Genomic DNA, 25,253 nt, shown 5'->3' with positions numbered 1-25,253 from the left:
ATTCTTTCTACTGACATAGTGAACAGCATTTCCTGTAGTTGTACTGGATCATTTTAATATAACAGTGCATTTAGATTTTTTTTTTACTAGTCATGGCTGTATCAGCATCGTGACAATAATAATAAATAAATTAATAAGCACTTTAACAGGCAAACAGTCACAAAGCGCTGTATACAAGAAGAGGAACATAAATACGAAAAGTTAGTGCAATAATAGGCAATAAAAACATACAAACCCATCCCACCTTGAACCTTGTCTCGTTATTCCCTGAAATGTCACGCTCAGGGTTAAAATGCACAGGCAGCATGTTACCTCATCATTGAGTGGGCCAGTTTTCCCGGAGTCTAGCCTCCCAGGCAGCAACGCGCCTGACGGTTTAGGCACTTTCATTTTCTAATCATATACGCTGAATTTCATAGTGTAAATCGCTAATAAATATACACGTATTTGTTGTTTCTACCATGTAGTAGAAATGCTAGAAAGAAGCTCCTGTAATATTCTACTTTTTTTTTCTTGTTGTAAGTTAAAATCATACTAAATAATAGAGTGACAGTGTTGTGCTGGTTTCTAGTTTAGTAGTTTATTTTTTTTATGAGAGAGCAATGTTTGTGACTTGTTTTTACAAGCTGATGGTGTATATTATGGAGGACATACAGTGCCTCAATGAATCAAATAAATACATCATTCAGTAAATAATAAAATCTGATAATTAATTAAAATATGAAATAATACATTAAATAAATCTATACATAATTAATTGAAATATCAATAATGTCATTTAAAACATTTAATAATTTATTTGTTAACAATTTTAATTAATTACATTTAATTAATTGTTTAACTAGTTATTTGATTATTTTTGGCACTCGATAGCCTCCATTTTATTGAGTGTACAAATGACTAAAATAAAAGCTGCTTGTAGTCGGTTCAACAAGTAGGAAAGGGAAAGGGAGAGGGTTCCGCTTCTCTACCTGGGAAACCAAACTCAGGGAAGCAATTCTCATGAACTACAAACGAGCGTGGCTAGCAGACGTGAGAATAGCGAGCTAGCTAGGTGTAGCTGTCATTCAGGGTACATATAACTGCTGGAGGAGAGACTGTTAACCTCGGTAAGTGATAATAAGTTACTTCAGAGTGTCTCTGTGAATATGAGTGCTCGGTAGTTCGCTGACTGTCACACTTTGTTCCGCAGGGGAGCGACATGCTGTGACTGATCGGTGTCCTCAAGTTGCAGCAACAATGTTGCTCTCAGCGAGCGCCTTGGTGAGGACCGCTGTCAAGCTGATGCCACGGACCTGGAGTGGAGGTTAGAGACAGTAACTTTACAATCACTACAATGACATTACTGTGCAAAAGTCCTGAACCATGCCTCTCTTATGTACATGTTGGGTGGGAAATGGGAAAAAAACCCGTCTAGAGACAGTATATAAGGCAATAACAGAGCTTGAATAATTCTAACCAGCTTGAAAGTCAATATTTGGTACGACCGCCTTTATTCTTCAACACAGTCTAATGTCTTTTAGGCAGCTTTCTTTTCATTTCTTTAAGTAATCTTCAGGAATAGTTCTCCAGGATTCTTGAAGGACATTTAAAGCTCTTCTCTGGATGTTGGTTTTGTTCTGTTCTCTTTCAACATGATCCCACACTGCTCCAATAATGTTGAGGTCTGTGCTCTGGGGAGGCCAATGTGTGTTTTTCTAGGTATGCTTTTACTGCATTGGTAGTGTGTTTGGGATCATTATCATCCTGAAAAATCAATCAGACACTTTCCAGATAGTATCCGGTTGTTAAGTGATGACGTATAAACCCTGTTTCCATTAAGGCTGGTGTCTTTTAAAAGTGTTTGTATTGTGTTCAGTTTAATCTGAACAAGCCCTTAAAATAGTCAGTGATCACTGGCTGATCACCTCTCTGGGTTTTTATTACCGCCATTTGTCTGCAGCACGTTGTAAAGCTCAGTTGATTTAAACCAGCTTATTGTTTGGGAGCCGCCAAATATTTGAATGTGTCAGAAAAGTATCACTCTGAGGCTAACGAAGATTTGAATGGGTGCATGAAGCTGTTGTTCATAGCAAGTAATCCAAACTATGCAGCAGGATATCAGTGACTAACCACGTGCTGGGGATGGATCATCACAGGCGTTCTGCTGACTGAAGTTTGGTCCATTTTCAGTGTCTTTTTCCTGTTGTACGATTGCATTTGTCTTTGCCCATTGGGGTCTCTCACATTAACTTTCATTGAGAGCAAAAAAGTTTGCGTTCATCCTCCAACTTCACTGTGCTAATGTGTTTTTATTTTCCATATCAACCATAGCTCTGTCAGCTAGCCCAACTTCAGTAACCTTACAAACATTGCTGCTGTTTAGTTTTCTGTCTTCATGCATGTCCAAAGTGATTGCTGCGCTGTACTTTTCATTTTTCAGGATAACTCAGTCAGAATATGGTGTATCATCTTTGGATAGAAACTAGCGAACTTACTCCCCACTAACCTCTAACTTCATAAATCCTGTTTTTCATGGATGCCTGAATCTTAAACTTGATTGTTGCATCTGGTAGAGCAGCCACACTTTTTACTTCATTACAAACTAAAGAATTTTGGCACTTTTTAGCTCCCAGTGATGCCGCAGTGTTTGTTTGAGTTGAAGAGGAGTTTGGACCCTGAAACGGCGAATGACGTAAGACTTAAAAGGCAGATTGCATGGTAGATCAAAGTCTGATGGTACTTTTCTGCATTCATAATTCCATCAATTTTGACAAGATCCCCAACACCACTGGCTTAAATGCAACTCCAAACCATGATAGAGCCTCCACCCTGTTTTACAGATTGCTGTAGACACTCACTGTTGCACCTCTCTCTTGACTTCCCCTGTACGTACTGATGACAGTTTGAACCAGAAATGTCACATTTGGATTCAACACTCCATCAGACCTGTTGTCACTGATTTTTGGTCAAGTTCTTGTGTAATTTGGCATCCCTCAACCTTCCACTGAGACCATTTCTAATGACCCTTCAGTGAACAGTAGGTGGATCAACAAAAGGTTCTTATGGACACAGCCACCCCTGTGCGTCTTCATTTGGCTCGAAACTTTTGCACAGTACTGGAGCTTAGATCCACTGAACTGAACTGGCATGTAGTTACAATGCCATGATTTTTTTTTTTCTTCTTCCTGATTTATTTATTGATTATGTGTCCCATTTATGTGGTTTAGCTAATGAATGTGCAAAGATGACCTGAGAAAATACAAAATGTGGTCCTTAAATGAAGGTTTAATTAAAAAAAAAAAAAGTTAAATTGAAATTGCACTCCGCTTTCCAAAAATGTGGTTAATTAATCACAGTTCATGATTTAGCAAAATACTTTTTCACATTGGGTCAGGTAGGGTTTTTTTTTCTCCTTATTAAATAAAATATTCACTTAAAACTGAATTTTGTATTTACTCAGGTTATATTTTTCTAATTAAAAAAACAAATGTGTTTGTTGATGAGCTTGATGATGATGTGTACCGACTATGCGGAAAACGAAGAAATCAGGGAAATGCTTTTTCACAGCACTGTACTGATGGGCTACTCTAACTTCACCATTGCTTCAACCTGTAAAATACAGCATATGTTGATGCTCAGATAATAAATATCTAATAAAGTCATAATAATTTAACGTTGTCCAGCGCCGCTGTGCTTTTTACTTGTTTATATAAAGGTATGTTTTGTAATCGCTCTTTTAAAAAAATGTAACTTCAAACCTTCACCACCAGTGGGCAGCGATTTACCCGTCGGTACACTGAAATACTTTCTGATGCGAGACGCTGCTCTATGCTGATAAAGCTGCTGTGACGCAACTTATTGGTTTGCGAAGCCTGGAGCTGATCGTTGTCACTCCCCCCCACCTCTAGGTGATTGCTAAATGAGCCCCCCCCCCCCCCCCCCTTTTTTTTTTTTTTTAATGGTTTTGTATGGATAAAGTTTTACATATTGGCTGAAATCAGACACACCGTAACTGAATACATATGTATAATATTACATTTGCGCTAGTTTTACACGTTAAAAAAATCTGTTAATGTCACAGGGCTTAGATCACTCACCAATTTTAATAGTCAGTTGTCCCATGACATCCTGTTGTTACCTAGTAACATGAGCAAAAGGTAAGTAGGTGGGAGATAATAGATTGTTAATGCAACTGATTTCTCTCTCTATCTCATTTTGAAGACACCCACTCGTCCCACTGATATGTTGCATGAAACCGTAAAGACAGCCAGACTTCTACCCAGTAAATAATCATCGGGATGCTTTGTAGTGGCCTGAAAATTGCTATAAATGGGGTTGGGTCTTTTTTTTTTTTTTTTTTAACTTTTACTAACGTTTAGTACCGAACTCTAAAATTGTTTAAAAAGATGCATGAGAAAAAACTACTATATTCAATACTCCAGCATCGCCCAGCGGACAGAACTGATATAACTTTGCTTTAGTCAAACTGAACTGACCAAAGCACCTGTTTACAGTCTGTGTGTGTTTCTGTCTGCAGGATGTATTTGGTGCCTGTGCAGAAACATTTCTGTGAAACCTGGCGGGTTGAAGCCAAAGACGGTTCCACCTCGTTACCTTGGCCAGCCCAGTCCTTTCACTCATCCGCACCTCATCAAACATGGTGAGTATTGTTTACAGTGGACAGCTGATCTTGTAAAATGTCATTTCTTAATTTATTTCTTTAAGGAAAGCATGCTTCTCCTCAGGTGAGGTAACCCCAGGTTTGAGCCAGACGGAATATGAGCTCCGCAGACACCGACTGGCCTCGCTTATCGAGGCTCAGGCCGAAAGACTCGGACCTTCTGCTTCCTCCAGCACCCATGTGGCCATCATTTTGTCTCACCCAACTAGATACATGACCAATGACATCCCTTATCCCTTCCATCAGAACCAGGTGAGCACTTGCTTTCAAGTTGCATTCAGTTCAGAATTCTTCAGAAAGGAGAAAAAATTAGATTTTGCTCTTCTTCCTTTTCCTGGGTGAAATTCCTGGGTAAGTTTTTACTAATTCATCTCAAAACACGTGTTCCTCAGGATTTCCTCTACCTCAGTGGTTTTCTCGAACCTGACAGTGCCTTGGTTCTTCACGGGAAGGGTCAACCAGACCAGGCTATTTTGTTCGTCCCTCGCAGAGACCCGGGGAGAGAACTGTGGGACGGACCGCGGTCTGGGAAGGACGGAGCAGCTGCTTTGACTGGCATAGAGAGAGTTCATAGCATAGAAGAACTGGGTGTTGTACTCAAGAGCCTGAAAGGTGGGTGCATGGGAGTGGCGGGGGGGGGGGGGGGGGGTTACTCTTTGCAATCCTGCGGAGAGAAAAAAAAAAGTGTTATGGTTCATTCCTACCAGATCACTAACTGCCATATCTTTCTCTGAGAAAGGAAAAGGAGGCCCAATGGTTTTGGGTGGTCAGTCTGAATTACGCATGTTGCTTGAATAAAGAAGCAAAGTGACACTGCTTCAGGGTCTTTCACAAACCTTATTATCGCAGGAATATATATGGATGGATGGAGTGTTCTGGAAGCAAAACTTCTGCCCAGGAGTGGTGGCCCTATCAAATTAACCTCAAGGTCAGAAAATCTGCAAAAGACCCACAAGTTTCTTGCTTGTACAGTTTGGGGGGAATTAGGTTTATAATGATGCAACAAGCCACACGTTTGGCATTATGGCCATAATACACAGCACAGGGGAAAACCAACCACAGCATATCAGCACAAGCACTTCGTATCAACTGTCAGCACGGTGAATGGGCTCATTTTCCAGCCACAGGACTCGGGCACCTTGAAGTCATTGAGTTGACAATGAACTCCTCTTCATACCAAAGTATTCTCCACGCAGACAGGAGGCCCTCTGTGCAGCAGCTGAAGCTTGGCACAAATTAAGCCATGCATTAGGACTATGATCCCTAACAGCAAATGGGTGAAAGAGAAAAATCAAGGTGTCAGTCAGACCTCACCTGACAGGCCTAGACTCGCCTCAAGTCCAGACCTCAGCACAACTAAAATGCTTTGGTGGAAGTTTAAGAGAGCTGTGCATAAATGAATGCCCACAAACCTCAATGAGGTGAAGCAACGTTTCTCCACAATTATGTAAGAAACTGATAATTGAGGTTATTGCTGCTGAGGTGGGTTGCTCTTCATCTTCATAAACGAAGAGCAGGTGTACTCAAAACTTCACTAGAAGCAATAAATAAGGATTCTAGAGTTGTGCAATGTGTGACCTGTTGATTATTGTTCTGTGTTCACATTGTTTTGGCTCTGCACCTGCGGATCTGCATGGATTCTTTTGTCCTTCAACTGTAAAATGCTAATGGGGTATTGTCATCAGCCCATTGAACAGCCGGGTGGATGTGATAACTTAAGAGTGAGGCAAAGTAGGATTTACAAATTGATACCATAGGTGCATCTACTCAAAATCTGGGATGAGTATATAATATAATTTTATTGACTGATGTGAAGACGTTCTTTTTGACAGGACGGTAGTAAAGAAAGATGGGACGTGTGTGGTAAATAAAAATGCAGTTGTTGGATAAATGCTTTCCTATTTCAGTGCCAAAACTTTTCATTTAGGTATTAAAATGTTTTTCCTTTTTTTTTTTCTATTTAGCTCTTTTATCACTTCAAATTCACTCTTAGCATTTCTGTCTTCTCTGATCCTCTTCCAGGCACTATGCTGTGGTACGACACTTCTCAGCCGGCTCACCCTCAGCTCCACCAGGCTCACGTGTGTCCCGTTCTGGAGGCGGGGCCGACACCACGCACTCTCAGACCTCTCATACACTCTCTCAGGGCCCTCAAAAGCTCAGCCGAAGTGGCTCTCATGCAAGAAGCGGGTCGAATCACGGCACAGGTTGACATTTAAATTGGTTCTTGTGAAGCTCTTGAAGACTCCAAGTGAATGTTAGATTTATGAAGTGTACTTGCAGCAGCTCATATTGTTATCTTTCAGGCTTTTAGGAGGACAATGGCTCTGTCTCAAGGAGATGTGGATGAAGCTGTCCTGTTTGCTAAGGTGACTTCTGTGATGACCTTTGTCTTCACTGCCTTTACGTGTGCGAGCAGTCATTATCTTTGTGTCTTTCATTGATTAGGCTCATGATGTAATTATTAGAACAGTAAGTGTTAGTTTATTGATTTTTACAGTTGGAGAAGCAGCTTTGAAATTTTCCAAATTTCCCTCCTAATTTCACAAATCTGCTTTAAAAGAGCAGGTATGGAACTCCAGAGAGTTGTACCTTAAACTGAAAATGCTGTTTAAGTCTTACAGTGTCTACTTTATTTGTTACGTACTGTACTGTGCAAAAGTCTTGAGCCTCCCCTCCATTCTTTGTATTTAACATAACCTTTTTTCCAGTTTGATTTTGAGAATCGGATCCATGGTGCTAACTTTCTTGCGTACCCTCCTGTGATTGCTGGAGGAAATCGAGCTAATACTCTGCACTACATAAATAACAACCAAATAATCAAGGTAATTACTCCATGAACACGTCAGAGGACACAGATATTCCTGAGAATAATTACTTTACATGTATTTAAGTAGCATATATGACTCATTACGTTTTGCTCCCTCCTCTTTGTCTCCATCAGGATGGTGAGATGGTGTTGCTGGATGGTGGTTGCGAATACTTTGGTTATGTCAGCGATATCACTCGAACGTGGCCAATAAATGGAAAGTAAGTAAGCTGATTACCCTTAAAATATTTGGTGCCAACAGAAGTGATAGTTTGTTTAATGAGCTCATAAATATGGAGAGTTTATGCCCTCAGGAAGGACACAAAAGCTTTTTCAATATGGGGATCTGAAAAATTACCTACCACAGTGCGTATTGGCTTGCATAGCAACAGATGATCTAGTGTGGCAACCCTTAATAGAACCAGACATTTGTTTAAAAAAATAAAAAAAGGGGTGATCTAGCTTTTGGAAATGAGAGAAACTAAACTACAAAACTACAATCGCTGATTGTAGGTTTCAATCCTTTACGCCTTGAGTTGTGGCAGAAGTTCTTTTCCATCTGTTATCATGACTTCGCTAACGATAGAGTGAAGTTCCCATTTGTGCATCGCAGCCCATGAGTCAGTGTACAGTGTAAATTTGTCAAACTTCATTTTACATCCAGGTTTATTTAGTCATCTATTTGTTCCAAGTATTTGTTTCCAGAGTGCATGTGTTAATAAAGGTGGTTCACATCACCTCCAATCCTGGTTTGGTGATCGTGGTATTCAACTTTAAACTTCATTTTATCTGATTTCTAGAATTTAGGTCCCTTAAATTAAAGAAACTGTAGTCTGTTTTTGAAGGTTGATCAGTTCCAGTCACAGAAATAAACGTTTTGGGGGTTTTTTGTGTTCAATACTAGATTCAGTCCTGCACAGATTGAGCTCTACGAATCCGTCCTGGAGGTCCAGCGTTCCTGTTTATCTCTTTGCTCTCCAGGCGTCAGTCTGGATCACATCTACAGCACCATGCTGGCTCTGCTGGGACGACAGCTTAAGCGGCTTGGCATCCTCGGGGCCAGTACCAGCGATGCTGAGGCGCTAAAGGTAATAATTGGAAAAACGGTGGGTGCCCAGATTGGTTGTGCACTTCATATTTAATGAGGCTCATCTGCACAGTGTCATGGTCCCTAGAGGAGGAGTCCGGACAAATCGTACTTTTCCTCAGAATTTTTACACATGCAGTGGACTTCAAGTGGTCGTCAAAGAAGTATAACAGGAATAACTACTCTGTTGTCGGGTCTTCGGCTGTCCGTATCTGCAACAGAGTATAATTTAGGCTTCAGAAGGAATGCTGGCGTTATATTCTTATGAAGTCAGATTTCCCTTTCAGTATTACAGGTGATATCTTGTGTCGGTAGTTACTAAAGCTGGAGCTTCAATTCAACATTTCAAAAAGTTTTTTTTTGTTTTGTTTTTTTGTGTGCAGACCAGATGACCTAATCCAGAGGATTCCTCTCAGGTCCATGCTGGACTTCCATTCATCTTTTATTTTGGTGTTTTAAGTGCTTTTTAATGTGGTTGTGCTTTGTTAAGGTTTATGTGAGGTTTGACTTTAGTAGAACCACTCGTCTGACTGCTGCAGCCTTTTTAACTATTTATTTATTTAAATTCCAGGCTGCAAGGCAGTACTGCCCCCACCACGTTGGCCATTACCTGGGCATGGATGTCCACGACACTCCTGAACTATCTCGCTCGCAACCTCTTCAGCCAGGAATGGCCATCACCATAGAGCCAGGTTTGAAATCCACACGGTTGCACCTGCATGTAAATGTTCTGTCCCGTTACCGTTACGGCTCACATTGTGTCTTGCTGCAGGGCTATACATCTGTGAAGACAACGACCAAGCGCCGAAGCACTTTCGAGGTCTGGGTGTCAGGATTGAGGATGACGTGGTTATCAGAGAGAAGGGAGGACCTCTGATTCTGTCCTCTGACGCACCAAAGACCATCGCTGATGTAGAGCGGGCCTGTGCACAGAGATAGAGCAGGGAGAGAAAGAGAACTGACCGAGTGCTACTCACTGCTATCTGTTTATATCCTGAGACTCAGGGCCGTGGTGCATTACAGGTGGGAGCACACAATAAGACTTTAGTTTTTAAGTCACAACAACCTGTTATCCTCACTACTCTGTCTATGAAATACTGGCTGCATTAGAGCAACTCAGCTCCAAGACATAAAACCAAACAGCCAAACATAAAGTTGCAATTCTTTATTTACAAAAAAAGGCAGATTACAGATTCTATCAGTGAGCCAAATCTGACACTAAAGCCTAAATCAACATCTACAAACAACAGCTAACATCCAGCTACCACAAAAGTATTTTACGTGATAAAACCGGTTTGATTCTCACCATGTTTTCTGAACTATGGTTCATTTTCATATCTCACTGAAGAAGTTGCACACAGAAGTGCATAATTGTTTTCCAACTCATACTGCAGTACAAAGGATCCAAAAACCTGAGTACTGAAAAGGCTGCTCGTCATAAATCTGGAGTTACTGTGATGTCTTCATTAATCTGCTGAATGTGAAAAAGGTCACAAGAGTGTCAGTGTGTGTTGGATTTTGTTTTTCTTTTAGCAGAGAGGAGAGTTGTGTTGTTTTCTAAATTATTGTGTATTAAAATATTTCCAATATTTCTTTCATAACTAATAAATTCAATGGGTTTAACTTGGGTTACTTATGGAGGATGTTTTGTTGGTCGATCATAGTGAGAGATGACATTTCCTTCACTATATTATAAGGGTCAGTTGTCCCCTTATGTCTTGGACAAAAAGGACAGTATTGTAGGACCATTCATTCAATTCAGTTTTTATCTACATGGTGTCAAATCACGACAGAATTCGCTTCAATGTGGTTTATATTGTAAAGTAAAGACCCTACAATAGGCAGGAAGAAAGTTTAAGCGATACCAGACTGTGGACAGACCAGCCCTAATTCAATGCTTTATCAAAAATGAAAGTTTTAAGCCTAATCTTAAAAGTAGAGAGGTGGTCGGTCTCCTGAATCCAAACTGGGAGCTGGTTCCAGAGAAGAGGGGCCTGAAAGCTGAAGGCTCTGCCTCCCATTCTACTTTAAATACTCTGGAAACCTTAAATAAGCCTGCAGTGTGAGAGCCAAGTGCTCTTTTGGAATGATAAAAGTCATGAAATGCTTTGGTCCTATTGTCAAATCTCAAGGTTTAAATTTAAAAGATCTCAGTGCATTTCAGGTGACAGCTGGTATATTTATACTTACTATCTAACTAGTATATTTTTAATAAAAATATATTTAATGTCAAAGTCAGGGAAAGTTCAAGAGTTTTTGGTGGTTAATCTGAATATATATGTTGCTTGAATGAAGATTGATAGTATTAGCATTAATGCAGTATTAGTATTAGTTCAGGGTCAATTACAGATCTTATCATCACAGGGCTTTGCGCAGTCCTGTGGAGTACTAAGTTCCTCCTTATTGCTTCCATAGAAACTCAGAGGGTAATCAAAAGCACATCAGTAATTGATCATAACAGGTGTGTTTTGTGTGGGTTCATTTGTGGAATTTCTGGCCTTCTTAATGATGTTGGGACCATCAGTTGTGTTTTTCAGAGGTTGACAGCCCTATTTGACAACTGTTAGAATTCATATTGTGGTAAGAACCAATCAGCTAAGTAAAGAGAAATGACAGTCTATCATTACTTTAAGAACTGAAGGTCAGTCAGTCTGAAAAAATTGCTAAAACTCTGAATGTGTCCCCAAATGCAGTCGCAAAAACTATCAAGCGCTTAACAGCACTTCAGATTAGAGCCCAAATAAATGCCACACAGAGTTCCAGCAGCTGACACATCTTTACATCAACTGTTCAGAGGAGACTGTGTAAATCAGGCCTTGGTGGTCAAATAGATGCTAAGAAACAGCCACTAAGGAAAAGCAACAAGCAGAAGAGATTTGTTTGGGCCAAGAAACACCAGAAATTGACATTAGACCAGTGGAAATCTGTGCTTTTTGAACAGTTGGTCTCTACATGCATGGTTCGCCCTGTGAAGCATGGAGGAGGTGATGTGATGGTGTGGGGGTGCTTTGCTGGTCACACTGTTGGGGAATTATTCAAAATTGAAGACACACTGAACCTGCATGGTTACCACAGCATACTGCAGTGACATGCCAACCCTTCTGGTTTGCGTTTAGTTGGACCATCATTTATTCTTCAACAGGACAATGACCCCAAACACACATCCAGGATGTGTAAGGGCCATTTGGAGAAGAAGGAGAGTGATGGAGTGCTGCACCAGACGGCCTGGCCTCCAGTCACCTGACCTAAACCCAGTCGAGATGGTTTGAGATGAGATGGACTGCAGAATGAAGGCAAAAGGGCCAACAAGCACTCAGCATCTCTAACTCATTCAAGACTGTTGGAAGGCCATTTCAGGTGACGACCTCGTGAGGGAATGGAGAAAAGGAGTGTGCAAAGCGGTAATCAAAGCAAAGGGTGGCTATTTTGAATCTAACATATAAAACTTGTTTTGAACTGTTTGTTTACTACATAATTGCATATGTGTTCATTCAGTTTAGTTTTGATCCCTTCAGTGAGAATCTACAATGTAAATAGTCATGAAAATAAATGAGAAGGTGTGTAGTGAACGTCAATCAGGAGAATATTAAACCCTTTTAAACATAATGCAGTCTAGTACATTATCATGAATGATCATATTATTTTGACACTGGGAAAAGGAAACTGGGAGCTTAGTGCATAATATATAGTATATTTTAAATATCATTACTTTGCATTAACATAAAACACCTATGTAAAATGAACATATGACTTAAACTGATTACATTAAAAATCATTGCATTCCATTTAATTTTTTATAAATCCATATAATACCATGTTTCTTTTGGGTTTTTTTGACACTGTCGTTTTTATTAACAGTTTTGTCACAGTTTTACATTTCAGGGGAAATAACCAAACAAGCACACAGTCAAAACAAACAGAACTAAAGCGAACAAAAGGTGTGGGTGCCAATTCTAATCAACTACCATATGCATACCTGCCTTTACTCCCAGCATACGTACTCCAGCTTATATACATACTTTTATACATGCATGCATATATGGATATACAAAGTTATAGACCTTAAATGTTTTGTTCGTTCATTAATTTTCCTTGGTGCCATATAACAACATTTAACCAGTCTTTTGAAGAAGGTGGATCCAGTTTGTACCAGTTTCTTGTTATAGCTTTCTTTGCAGCTATCAATAGGATATATGTCAAATACAAGTCATCATACATAACATACTCTCTAATATTCCCAAGATATACAGTTTTAAAATTGTGTGGTAATTGATAGCCCAAGATATTGCTTATTACAAGAGTCACGTTCTTCCAAAAATGATGCAGTTTCAGGCACTCTCAAAACACGTGCGTATGATGTGCTTCCATGTTACCACATCTTCTCCAGCATGGCAAACTGTCTTGAGTCTGCTTACTTTTGATTTTTGGTGTAATAAAGAATCGAGTAAGATGTTTCCATCCAAATTCTCTCCAGCATCTTGAGTTAGTCGTTGTGTTCTGGGTTTCACACATGTCTAACCATTCCTCAGTTGAGATATCAGTTTTTATTTCCTGCTTCCATTTCTTTTTTATGTATTCAGTTGATGTTGCCATGTTCTCTCTTAGGTTTTTATATAGTACAGAAATTTCCTTGAATTGGAGGCACCTGTATGATTTGATTACGCAATCAAGCACGCCATAAGACGTGACCATATCTCTAGAGTGTGGGATGTTATAGGATCAAGGAAATGCTGTAAAGTTTTCTTAAGTTGCTCATTTCCAAGAAAAGTCTGGACTGGGACATCCTGTACTCTTATTTCAATATCTTTCCATTTAGCATTAAAGTTCTGATCACACCACTTTATCGCTGGCCTGGTTTGGGCCGCATGGTAATAATCTTTTAGATTAGGGAGTCCCACACCACCTTGCTTCCTAGATAGTTGTAATGTTGTGTATTTTATTCTAGGCCTTTTACAGTTCCATAGAAATCTACTCATTTTTATTGTTGTGATTCTTGCACTAAAGTCTAGTGTAAGAGTTGACCATCGGTTTAGATCGTGTTTAATCTGAGTGGTCAGTCCATCATAATTTGTTTTAAAAAGGTCACTCAATTGTTTAGTCACAGTTACACCCAACTATTTCATTTGTTTTGCAGTCCAGTTCAGTTTAAACTTATTTTAACCTCTTTGGATGGCAAATAGTTGAAAGCCAGTATCTGAGTTTTGGTCACATTAATTTTGTACCCCGAATGTTCAGCAAAGATATTAATTACATTAAACAGTGGAATTAAAGTTTGGTTTGGATTTTCTAGGTAGACTATGATATCATATCATCTGCAAATAAGCTGATGATGTGGTCTTCCCCTTTAATATTTATTCCTCTCACTTCCTCACTTTGTCGGATGGCCTGTGCCAGGGGTTCAATATATAGAGCAAAGAGAAGAGGTGAGAGGCAACAGCCCTGGCGGGTACCCCTCTCTCTCTCGAGAGAGAGAGAGAGAGATTTGCTCCGTTAGGCTGCCATTGATTCTAATTCGAGCTGTAGGAGATTGGTAAATAGATTTGATGCACATCACAGCACCGTCATTAAAGCCAAACCTTTCAAGCACGGCATATAGGAAGCTCCAATCTACACTGTCGAAAGCCTTCTCTGCATCCAGACTTACTAGGGCCGCACTGCCCTTTTTTGTTTGTATCGAATTAACTACCTGGAGGGTCCTTCTTATACTATCTTGAGTTCTACGTCCTGAGATAAAGCCAGTTTGGTCTTCATTAATTAAATCTGTCATAATTGCCCCATATCAAGATAAGATAACTCTTTATTGTCATACATAGTACAGTAGTACAATGAAATTGGAAAACTGTCCTACGTCGGCACTACATATAACACAACACGACACGATATGACACATCACAACGCAACACAAACAACACAACACAGTATATTAACTTAGTAATAAAAAAAGAAGAAGTGTATGTGTATTGCACACTGTTATTATTGCACATTAATTATTATTGCACCTTGTTATAAATATAAATATTATTATTGTTATTGTTTTAAACATTGTTACCTCCCCCCTAACAAAGTCCAGGCAGGTAGCCAGTCAGGTCAGCTATTTGCATTGATCAGGGCTATTGCCCTGTTGTAAAAGCTGTCCTTGAGTCTATTTGTTCGGGACCTCAGCAGCCTGAACCTCCTACCAGATGGCAGCAGCTTAAACACCCGGTGTCCTGGGTGTGTGCAGTCCCGTAGGATGCTGCGTGCCCTCCTGAGACAGCGAGTGCTGTACAGGTCCTTCAGGGAGGGAAGAGGATGCCCAATGATTTTTTTGGGCCATATTGATGACCCTCTGGAGTGCCTTTCTGTGTGCTGTGGTGCAGCTGGAGAACCACACACCGATGCAATATGTCAGCACACTTTCAATGGAGCAGCGGTAGAAGACGGTCAGCAGCTCCTTCTTCAGGTCCATTTTTCTGATGATTCTCAGAAAGTGGAGACGCTGTTGGGCCTTCTTTAAGACTGCAGAGGTGTTAGAGCTCCATTGGAGGTCTGTGTCTATGTGCACACCTTTCCACACACTCCCCGTTGATGCTGACAGGCTGGAGCTCGGACTTCCTCCTTCTGAAGTCAACTACCAGTTCTTTTGTCTTGGTGGTATTTAGCTCCAGGTTGTTATCTACACACCAATCTGACAGCCTCTGAACTTCAGCTCTGTACGCCGTCTCATCTCCCCCTGAGATGAGCTCCACCACGGTGGTATCATCTGCAAACTTGATCCAATGTGTTTTCCCCCCTCGTTGCACATTTAATATGCTGTTCAAATCTGGGGAATACTGACCTTAAATCAGCATGGTTGAAGTCCCCAGCTATAATGTGCACTGCGTTTGGATGGGAGTTCTGCTGGTTGCTTATTGTCTTGTGCAGCTCCTCCATCACTTAGCAATTATTGATGTGTATAGTTTGTAGTCCACATTAAGTACCGATATGGGTCTGTAATTGTTACAATATTCTGTGTCTTTTCCCTCTTTAGAGATTACTGAGATAATCGCCTCTCTCTCCATGAGAGAGGGGTTACACCCTCCGAAAGGGTATGATTGAAGCATTGGTATCAACTCCTCCTTAAAGTTCTTGTACCACTCTGAGGGAAACCCATCGGCCCCTGGTGATTTATTAGCTTTAAGTCTTGAAATTGCTCTAGATATTTCTTCATGACTGATGGGGGCAGTTAGTTTGCTGTTTTGCTGCGTACCAATACGTGGTAAGTCTAGGGAGTTAAGAAAAGCAGTTTTTTTGTCTTTATTTGAGGAACATGGTTGTTTATACAAGTTTTGGTAATATTTCCTAAATGTTTCTTCTATTGCTTCCTGGCTATACTGCAAGTTATTTGTAGATGGGTCCCTAATCTTGTGAATTGTATTAGCAGCTTGCTGCTGTCTAAGACGCCGTGCTAACAGTCTAGCTGCTTTTGGGCCGTTCTCATAATAATCCTGTTTCAAAAAGTTTTTTTTCCACTTCTTCAGTCAATATATTGTCAATTTCCTTTTTTAGTGTTTTGATTCTGTCTTGGATGTTTTGTTTTTTAATAAGAAAAGATGTTTTACAATTTTATTTTTGTAAAATTTGATTCTCATCAGTTCACAACATGAGTTAAATCCATAGAACGTAGATTTGGAATCTGACCAGAGGATTGGAAATCAGCTTGTGCTTGTAACACAGATGCTGAACTCACGCCTCGGAATAACACACTAAAAATACTGCCTTTTAAGCAGCTGTAAAACAGCTTGTTTCCATTTAAGCGCTGTTTTCAATAAATTGCATGCTCAAAAAAATGTTTCGTCTCGCTCCCATTTCTTCTTTTTGCATGTTGAAGCTCTACTTGGAACCTTGTTAAGAGCCAACCATGCAAAATATGATTTTTTTTCCATTTTTCAAGTGGTCTTAAACTTTAGATTGGGACTGTTTATTGTAAAAGCCAAAAAATATTTGGAGACCTCTTTTGAACTTGATTTGTTTTGTTTATTAAAAAAAACCAGTTGGTATAACCTGATATGTTTGGGGGTTTTTAGAAACAAGGAAAAGTTTTATGTAGTTTAACATCTTGTTTGTTATACTTAGTTACAAAAAAGGTTTTATTTTAATATGGATTGGTGTTTATCAATGTGATAAATATTTCCATATGCCTTTTGTTTTCTTTTTTCAGTTTTAACGTTAATAATATTTGGAGAAAAAAAAGGTGGTGAGAGTGTCTTGTCTCCAGATGCATGACATTGTAATGATGGGGACTTTGAAGATCCATCTTCTAGCAGCTCATCTGTCTCCCAGTTATTCACTCAGGCACCGTTAAATGACTGGAATGAGATTTAGATGTGCCAAAGGAAGCGACTGTCGCCTCAGTGAGGAAAAAAACCCCTGCCTCCAGAAATCAAATTTTTGAGAATGATCTTATTCCATTCGTCCAAGTGGATGATGATTTTATCTTTGTGTTGATGTTAAAGGTCTTTTGAGTGCAATGGGTTGTTACAATGCAGAGGACTGGAGGTTGTTTGTTGGTAGTTTAAATGCCAGCCTAATCTGGGTCTTGCTGCAATGAAGGCAGGTAGTTTGCATCTGTGACAATTGGTCGTTCTGTCCAGCTACACCCATGAAACCAATGAAAATATGCAAATTGTGTTGAAAAAGCTGAAATGCAACCAGCACAAATCGGCCAAATGACAGAAAAAAAATGTATTTGTGACAAAACTGTACATGATTAAATATTTTATAAGATTTTTTTTAAATGTTTATTAAGTAATATTAACTCTTTTCTGCTAAATAGCATGCTTAGATTTATTGATGCAGGGCTGTGATGTTAAAGATTTCATGAAAATTTAAAGGGGTTATTATTCTGCTATTGGGATTGTGTTCACATACCTGCGCTGTGGAACTCAACTGGTATTCACCACTGGCAGATCCATGACTGCACATATGATGTTGGGACAGCAGGTTTCCCACGGTGTCTCCAGAAGCACACATTTGTCACATGTGCTCAGTCTGAACCTGCTCTCATCTCTCATCACCAGCAGTGGTCTGTGGCCACCACCTGCAAACCCTTTCCTTTTTTATTGGCTCTTCAGAGCACCTGTTGTCACTTTCATTTGCACTAAGCAAGGTGAACTGGATCCACAGTGGTTTCTGTTTGATAACTGGACACACTGATATCTCTGGAGTAATCACATGATACTTTTTTTTAGCAGTGTATTGTCTCTGTAACAGAAAACACTTAATGAATTCGCCATTTTATTAGAATCCAAGTATCTTTGATCTATCTGTTTATAAGGTTGGGGAAACCTGCAGTCAGCTGAGACTGAAGAAATCACTTGGATGAGTGATGAAACGTTTCTCCCACTGAAAACGCTGCGTCCAGATGAACAGAATCAACTTTTGGGGATAGAATCAAAGTTATTTTAGAATATTTCATTAAACACTAATGTGTAAATGTTAGCCGCCCCTTATATTCTTTTGCTTAGAAAAATGGGAAATAAGTGCGGGAATTTATTGAAACATGTGCAAACGTACATGTAAAAACAATATATAAGGCAAAAACAGGATGTCTGTGATTCTAATGAGCTTGAAAATCAATATACGGTACGACCTCAAAGTCTAATCACTTTGAGGCAGCTTTCTTGTCATTTCTTTAAGTAGTCTTCAGAAATACTTCTCCAAGCTTCTTAAAGGACATTCAAAGCTCTTCTTTGGATCCCGTTGCCTGCCTTTTGTTCTGTTCTCCTCTCAGGATGAAACCAGATAAGATTTTGAAATCTTATCTATGTACCTATTTTCAGTGATATCAACAATAATAGCAGGAAATTAAGTAGGCATATAATGAATTTTCTCTTTTTGTTGCCATGTTTTTCAAGTAACCTATATTTGACAACAGCACAATAAAACTGGAAATTCTGTTTTTGGTGTGCCACCCCAATATTTTTAGCGGCCCCTATATGGCCACCAAAAAATTCTGGACGCACCCCTGTTTAAAAACTGTACTTTTCAATATTATTGTCAAATAAGTCGCTCTCCACTTTCGCTGTAGTGAAAGCCGCTGTATTTGACTGAGATAAAAGTGGAGCGCCACTGTCCTCTGCAGATTGAAATCGGCAAAAATCCTCAGAAAAAAGGGAAAAAAATGAGAAAAAAAAAAGAGCCCAGAACCGGTTTCCGGACACTCCCGAACATTTACGAAGACAACCTCTTCTTCCCGTCGTCGCGCGCTCCCTCCTCCCCCCTTTCACGCCTAATGTTGCTGTACCTCAAACCCTCCCCCCGTATCAGAGGAGTAGAAACAACAAGCCGCCATTTTGTTTGTGCGGACAGACCGTCAGAAACAGAAGGAGATAACCGAGAGAAGGAGCGACTCCGCGACCCACGACAGCCGCTCCGGGAACCGCCGGGGGACGAAAGAGTGCCCGAATCCTGTCCGTGCTATCCGGGGAGAAAAAGCGTCACGAAAACCGATAAGACGTCAGTGGGGGGAAAACCGAGTCGGTGACATATATATGTGTATATGTATGCATGAGAAGGAAATACTCCGAAAAAATCCTAGGAAGGGGGTGTTTGCGGAGCGGAGACGGGGAGGAGAGGCGGAAGAGGACGGTGTCTCATAACGAGGGGGGGAAAAACCTGCCAAAAAAAGAGAGGAGGGAAAACATCAACATGAAAAATCATAATGTGTCCGTCGCGGAGGAAGGAGAGAGCCCGCATAGACAATTATATAAATAAATTGCTGCCGGGCAGAAGAGAGAGGTGGAAAGAAAGACGGGTTTAAAGAGAAGGGGGGGAAAACTGCCAGGATCAACGCGGAGGGGGAGCATTCACCATCACAAAGAGTCAATGAGAGGATTTTGTCAGCCAAAAATATTTCAAGGAGGAGGGGGTGTCAACATAATTGTGCCGATCTGAAGCTTTCCGCTTCCGAAATAGCCGTCAGATTTTGATCAATTTTTCTCCAGTCGCCGTTGATCCTCTGCTTTTGCTTCAGAGCTTTTCTTTCTTTTTTCCTCCTCCACGCGTGGCCAAGACATCCTTAAAAGCGACGATATTTGTGACTTAATCTGAGGTTTTTTCTCTAAAGTGTTTTTTTTAAATACCAGGAGAGGAACCTCTTGTGGAGCACAAGATAAGTAACCCAACAGACCGTCCTCTGCAAGAGAGGAAAAATACTGATTGGATCAATCTGACTGCCCGCTGATAGGAAATTTGCGCTGTGATCGTCCTCGGGAAGTGTACGGAGAGATAAAGTGTGCATGTGGGAGATTGCACAAGAACTGTGATTTTTTTCCCCCTTCTTTTTTGGTCTTGAAGATCTTCTGTTTGCAGCCGTGCTGACTGCAAGACATCTCGCGCAAGCGGGTTGCAACAACCACTACGTGCAATACGAGTCCTGTTCTTTCTGACTACAGTGCCTTTTGCATGGTCAAACACTTAAGTGCACAAACAAGTCGGCATGTACATGCAGAACACAACGAATTCTATCATTGGGTTATATGTAGTGAGACATATACAGCCGCGATAGACTTATTTTTTACCCGAGAAACCGTAAGCCCGGCGCGTCGTCCTCTCTGTGCAGCTGACTAATTTCTTCAGCTACTTTAAAACTGGTGCAGGTTGTTTGTAGTGCAACTTTAACCGTGTCCACTGCCTCGTTTTACTTCTGAGGGAAATCGGTGGCACTGAGAGAGGTCCGATCAGAGAGGAGGAGAGAAATCTGTTGCATGAGAGAGCTTGGCTCCTGGAGTTAACACAGGAGACTGAAAGAAAGGAGGAAAAAAACAACTCCTGGCTTCTGTTTGCTGGATCGCAGTTGTCTTTTTTGTGCCCTGACAAATTGCTCTCCACCCCCCTCACCCGGCTTGGAGCGATTCGGATTTGAAACGGAGATTTTCTCCGCCGACTATGCCGGGCAGGACTGAGTACAGCCTGGAGGACAGATCTTGGGACGGGTTTTGTGTCGCAGAAGAGGCTACATGAGGTTGTCAGAGGGCCGCACGCTTGCCTTTTTTGCCGACTCCACCTTCCCACCTCCGCCGCCGCCTCCTCCTCCTGCTGCTGCTGCTCAAATCTGTGAAGAAACAAAATCTCCGACTGGGGAGGGGGACTGATATCTGCAGAGGAATAAAAACGAGAGGGGAGAACTGAAAGAACTCAACACTGCTGTGCCTCTCTCCCCTACCGTCCCCCCCGAGCGGTGGGGGAACGATCAGAAAGGTTGCTTAAAAGGACTGGGAGACGCAAATAAAGGGGGTGGGGGATTGCATTTGCCCTCCGTGGATCTAAAGCGTTTTATTTTTAATTCTTCCAAAAAAATATGGCCGATAATGTTCTGGAGTCCGGCCCGCCTTCAGCCAAGAGGCCCAAGCTGTCCTCTCCTGCTCTCTCGGTGTCTGCCAGTGATGGAAATGGTAACTATTTGGCATGCATTATTAAGGCTGGATAAAATATAAACCAGCTTCACTGTGAGGTGTGTGTAAATTGCCGGTCAGTTTTCGGAGTCCCTGCAGAGTTGCATTAGTTGCTTTGACTGACATGCTCAAAAGTTGCTGCTTGCGAACAGCAACATGTTGTTGTCTTGGGGAGTTTGTTTGTTTGTTTATTTTTTAAAGTCTTAATCCGAGAGTTTTTGGCCGCTAATCGGGGAACATGGTAATAGTTGTGGCGACAGGAACAACTTTTCCAGCACTTGTGTTTTGATGCGTTAGCCTCAACAGGCTAGCTAGCAGCAACTATTAGGGTCCACCTCCAAACAATGGAAGAGGCGAGTCAGCCCGGTTTGCTTCAAGTTGTAGAGGTAGTTTTGAATTGAGTAGTTTGAAGAATTAAAGTGCCGACACATTAAGCACCAGGCTTCTTGGATATCCCGATAAAAACTAGAGAAAGATAGGGTTTTTCCGAGGCAGCTTTAAGAGAAAGTGAGGGTAGCCGAGCAGCTAGCTAGTAGCTAGGCAGATAAACCCACCAGACCGGCTCAACTGAGCCCTGCATCTGGTTAGCAAAGACAAAAACCTCAATGAAACAAGTCTTTTTGAGTATCAGTCGATAACCAGTGACTCTAGAGAGAGAAATACCATTTGCGGTATGATTATTGTGTCTTTAGCGCTAAGCATACTGGGTTTTTAATAAACTATTGTTATATACAAGCTAGCTATTGTTCGACTTGAATAAGTTAGGCAGAGCGTCCTTGTCCCGCAGAAGTTACAGCTTTGTTAATTTTCTCACTGCTGCTGGGTTTAAACGAAACAGTAAGCAAGCCACAGACTTTGACATATCTTCTTTGGTGCCCTTTGTTCAGAGGCCTTTTTCCTTTTAGCTCTTTGGTCGTACTATCAGAGCCCATTCTGGTTCTCTGTCCCCATTGTTTGGCTACACGGCGACGCTGCGCCGCACTTGGTGCAGCTCACTTTTTTCTATATAATAACAACAAAGCGTGTCGCAGGCAGAGCAACTGGACGTGTATCACCTCGTATGTGAAGTTGGATCTGTTAGTGCAAATACATCTTTGGAAGTATTTGATCCAAAAAGTGAGAAGTCATTATGGGAATTTCAAGTTTAGTGAGGTGCCAACAGCTCATAAACTACCATAAAAATGTAGGTAATGCTCTTGTCACTTTTAAATGAAAGTTCTACTTAAAAACAGGTTATGATTTTAATGTGCCTCCTGTTGCAGTAGATATGACTTCCTCCACGTCTCTGCAGTTTGTTCCTCTGAACCATAGAACTGCAGTTCAAATTCACACACCTTCCAAGGTGCTGCACTGTTTACCTCTGTGGCTTCTCGCCTTGTCCCGACTCCATGTGTGGCATCCCACAAACCACAAACTGGGGCTCTGGGGAGAGGTCCAGGCTGTGAGAGGCAGCTAGTGCTGGTCTTGTTTCCTGCCTATACACTCTAATAGTTGATTATTAAAAACAAAACACAAAAACCCTGTTAACAAAATCTCTAGTTTTCTGGCTGGTAATAATTCTGTTTTTCCTCCTGTATGCCTAGATTTCGGTTCACTCTTTGAACTGGAGCATGACCTCCCAGACGAGCTCATCAGTTCTTCGGAATTGGGATTGACTAACGGAGGGGATGCCAGTCAACTCCACAGCAGCCTCGGAGGAGGAGGTGGTCAGGATGCAGCTGCAAAACACCAGCAGCTGTCTGAGCTCCTGCGCGCAGTAGCAGCACCACAGCAGGGTGGCCCCACTTCTAATAGCACGCCATCTGGGGCATCCATGGGGATGATGGGGGGTGTCAGCGTTGCCCCTGGAGGACCTCAAGGCATGCCTCCCCAGAGCCAGCCGCAGCAAGCTGGATTAATGCAGCAGGTCGGCATGGTTGGAGCGCACAATCGGGCAGCAGCTATGGTGGGAGCCCAGAAGGGTAATGGTGGACAGCAGCCTCAGCAGGGGCTGATGGGGGGCCAGGTTGTTAATGGCTCACCTAGAATGGGCTACCCCGGCAGTGCTGGCATGGGAAGCAACAGTAATCTTTTGCCAGATGGCCTACAACATCAGCAGCAAGGCGGTCAGCAAATGGGAGCCGGGAGTCAGGCAGGGATGAGACCACAGCAGCCTGGAGCACTGAACAAGGTAGGCAGACTCAAAGCAAGTCTCATTTGTGTTTAAAATACTATTTTTCAAAGAGATTGAACTGGTCAAACTGGCAGGTTAAACAGTTTTGGGATGTACCTGTCAGAGTTCAATTCCTCACATGGATATAAAATATGAAAGTTTGAAATTACTGTTGAAGCCTGGAGGTATATGTCTGATTAGAGCATGGAAAGCTGTAGGCAGATGAAGCTGTGCACTTGCCACTCGGATAAAACTACTCATCTCCAGCACAGGTGCAGATAGAAATGCGGTTACATGTTGGATGTACAGCTGCATCACAGTTTACTCTGTGGTATCGATGGTTAACCCACTTGCTGGTGACTTGTTAGCCACATGATGATTGTGATTTTTATTCTAGAGGCGTAAAGACGTTATCGGAAAAGACGGTTAAATGGTTTTAAACAAGGATTACTTCTTTGCGTTAGTTTGCGTCTCTGGGACTTTTTCTCAAGAGTAACAGGCCTGCAGCTTTGTTTGAAATCGCACTGTTAAACCCAGTAAATTGCTTTATTTTCTCTCTGAGCTTGTAAGTAGGGATCAGCAGTTCAATTAGACACTTACACATGGCAGCAGGTTACCACCCACCTCACAGTGCTGGTACTAAAGGCTCACTCTCACTGAAGTTTAGGCCGTGATTTGCTGCTGTGATAAGAGAATAGTTTGGCCAGATGTTGAAGACCATCGCTGATACTGAAATTGTTTTCCAAGTCGAAGAGGTGGCAATAAATCATGTCTGTGTCGTAAGTTTATTTTGGAGAGGGAGGTGAAGTACAGTAACCAGACAGTCATGTTATTTAAAAGGTGACTAAATGTGTTGATTGTCTGGTTATAGTACATGTTGTGAAAAGTAAAGTAACCTTTTAAACTGTTTATTATCACACTTCTTTCTTACATTGTCTTGTCTCCTCCTCCCCCTCTTTTCATTTTAAACCCCCTCACCCTTTTCTCCACCGCTCTCCAGATGAATATGATGGCCAACGCGGGCCCCTATGGCGGTCCGTACGGCCAGACCCCTGGCCAGGGGATGCCTGGAGCAGGGCTGGGCCCACAGCTCCAGAATAAAGCAGGCCTCCCCAGCAATATGGCTGCCCAGTTTAGCATGGAGAAGAAGACACCAGCGGGTCAAGGCATGTCTGGGATGGTAGGATTTGTTGGTTTTTCTTCTGTTTAAAACTCTGTAGCCCATATAGGAGCCTTTTGGCCCTTACTGCAAATTAAACACACATTTTAACTCTGAATGACTCAAAGTAAAACCAAATATTGAATGAGATTCAGATTGGAAGAAAAAGTGTTGAGGGTATTTCACAGTCATCCTTACTGTATTAAATATATCCTTTGAAAGGCTGAAAACCAACTATCGTTGCCTCCGGTGCTTTTTTCCCTCCAATATTGACAACTGGCAAATGTATGGAGGTGGAAAAGTAGACGCCAGAGAGCTTAAACTTTTTACCTTATTCTTTACAGATCTGCTTCAATAACTTTACATTGCTATATATGATTGCACAGCTTTTGAGATTTGCCATTTGCAACACATCCTATCAGAGGCGATTAGATGATGTGTCTTATAAACTAGATCAGTTTGAGAGCCAGATGGGAATTTGTTTTATTTTGTGCCTTTAATTACTCAGAAAGGCAGTGTCCAGATGAGCATTTTTTTTTTCTTCAAATATTGGCCTTTCACTGGCAGTCGTACAAGAAGTCTTTTACTCCCTTCCAGACAGTGTAGCAGCTGAGATGACATTGACACTGAGCCTTGCTGACACATAATAATAATAATAACAATAATAATAATAATAATAATGGGGGTTTAAAAGTTTTGAATGTCATTTTTTCCCATTTTTGTTGGTGCGTTGTCAGACTGGGATGGGGTCATATTTCTGACTCGATCTCAGCACCCAGTCTCCACACTTGGCTTCAGTCAGCTTGTAGGTCTCATTGATGACTTCCAGTTTGTTTTTGTTTTGTCATTACCTCTTTAGAAAAGATGGGCTGCATCTGCTAAATAACTGTGTCCCGTGTTATCTTAATGAACACAGTTGTGGTGGAGGGAGTTTTTGGTAAATAAGTAGCTCAGATCACCTTTATAATAA

At 41.3% G+C, this 25,253-nt stretch overlaps 2 protein-coding genes across 5 annotated transcripts in view; both read left to right on the top strand.

Moving 5' to 3' along the window:
* The first annotated feature begins 973 nt into the window (after nucleotides 1-973).
* On the top strand, nucleotides 974-10,187 carry xpnpep3 (X-prolyl aminopeptidase 3, mitochondrial). Its single transcript, XM_085403346.1, has 12 exons — nucleotides 974-1,109; nucleotides 1,193-1,306; nucleotides 4,520-4,642; nucleotides 4,728-4,915; nucleotides 5,056-5,275; nucleotides 6,686-6,870; nucleotides 6,970-7,032; nucleotides 7,375-7,488; nucleotides 7,608-7,693; nucleotides 8,377-8,560; nucleotides 9,131-9,251; nucleotides 9,332-10,187. The coding sequence occupies exons 2-12, from the start codon at nucleotides 1,240-1,242 to the stop codon at nucleotides 9,496-9,498; spliced, it is 1,518 nt and encodes a 505-aa protein (XP_085259472.1). The 5' UTR covers nucleotides 974-1,109; nucleotides 1,193-1,239; the 3' UTR covers nucleotides 9,499-10,187.
* An 8,649-nt stretch (nucleotides 10,188-18,836) lies between these two features.
* ep300b (EP300 lysine acetyltransferase b) overlaps nucleotides 18,837-25,253 on the top strand; it is a 31,184-nt gene continuing 24,767 nt past the window's right edge. For 3 of the 4 annotated variants that reach the window (XM_085403345.1, XM_085403343.1, XM_085403342.1), the window contains exons 1-3: nucleotides 18,837-20,972; nucleotides 22,556-23,142; nucleotides 24,125-24,304. In XM_085403345.1, coding sequence (XP_085259471.1) covers nucleotides 20,879-20,972; nucleotides 22,556-23,142; nucleotides 24,125-24,304 — 861 coding nt within the window. In that variant the 5' untranslated portion in view covers nucleotides 18,837-20,878. The remainder of the gene's footprint in view (nucleotides 20,973-22,555; nucleotides 23,143-24,124; nucleotides 24,305-25,253) is intronic. The other variant, XM_085403344.1, reaches the window with a different exon arrangement.

This window comes from Rhamphochromis longiceps, linkage group LG4, assembly GCF_057381845.1.
Source record: "Rhamphochromis longiceps isolate RC_006_pf linkage group LG4, R_longiceps_female_GT1.1, whole genome shotgun sequence".
Classification (NCBI taxonomy): Eukaryota; Metazoa; Chordata; class Actinopteri; order Cichliformes; family Cichlidae; genus Rhamphochromis; species Rhamphochromis longiceps.
The sequence above is the reverse complement of the archived record's forward strand: the minus strand, read 5'-3'. Positions and strand labels throughout refer to the sequence as shown.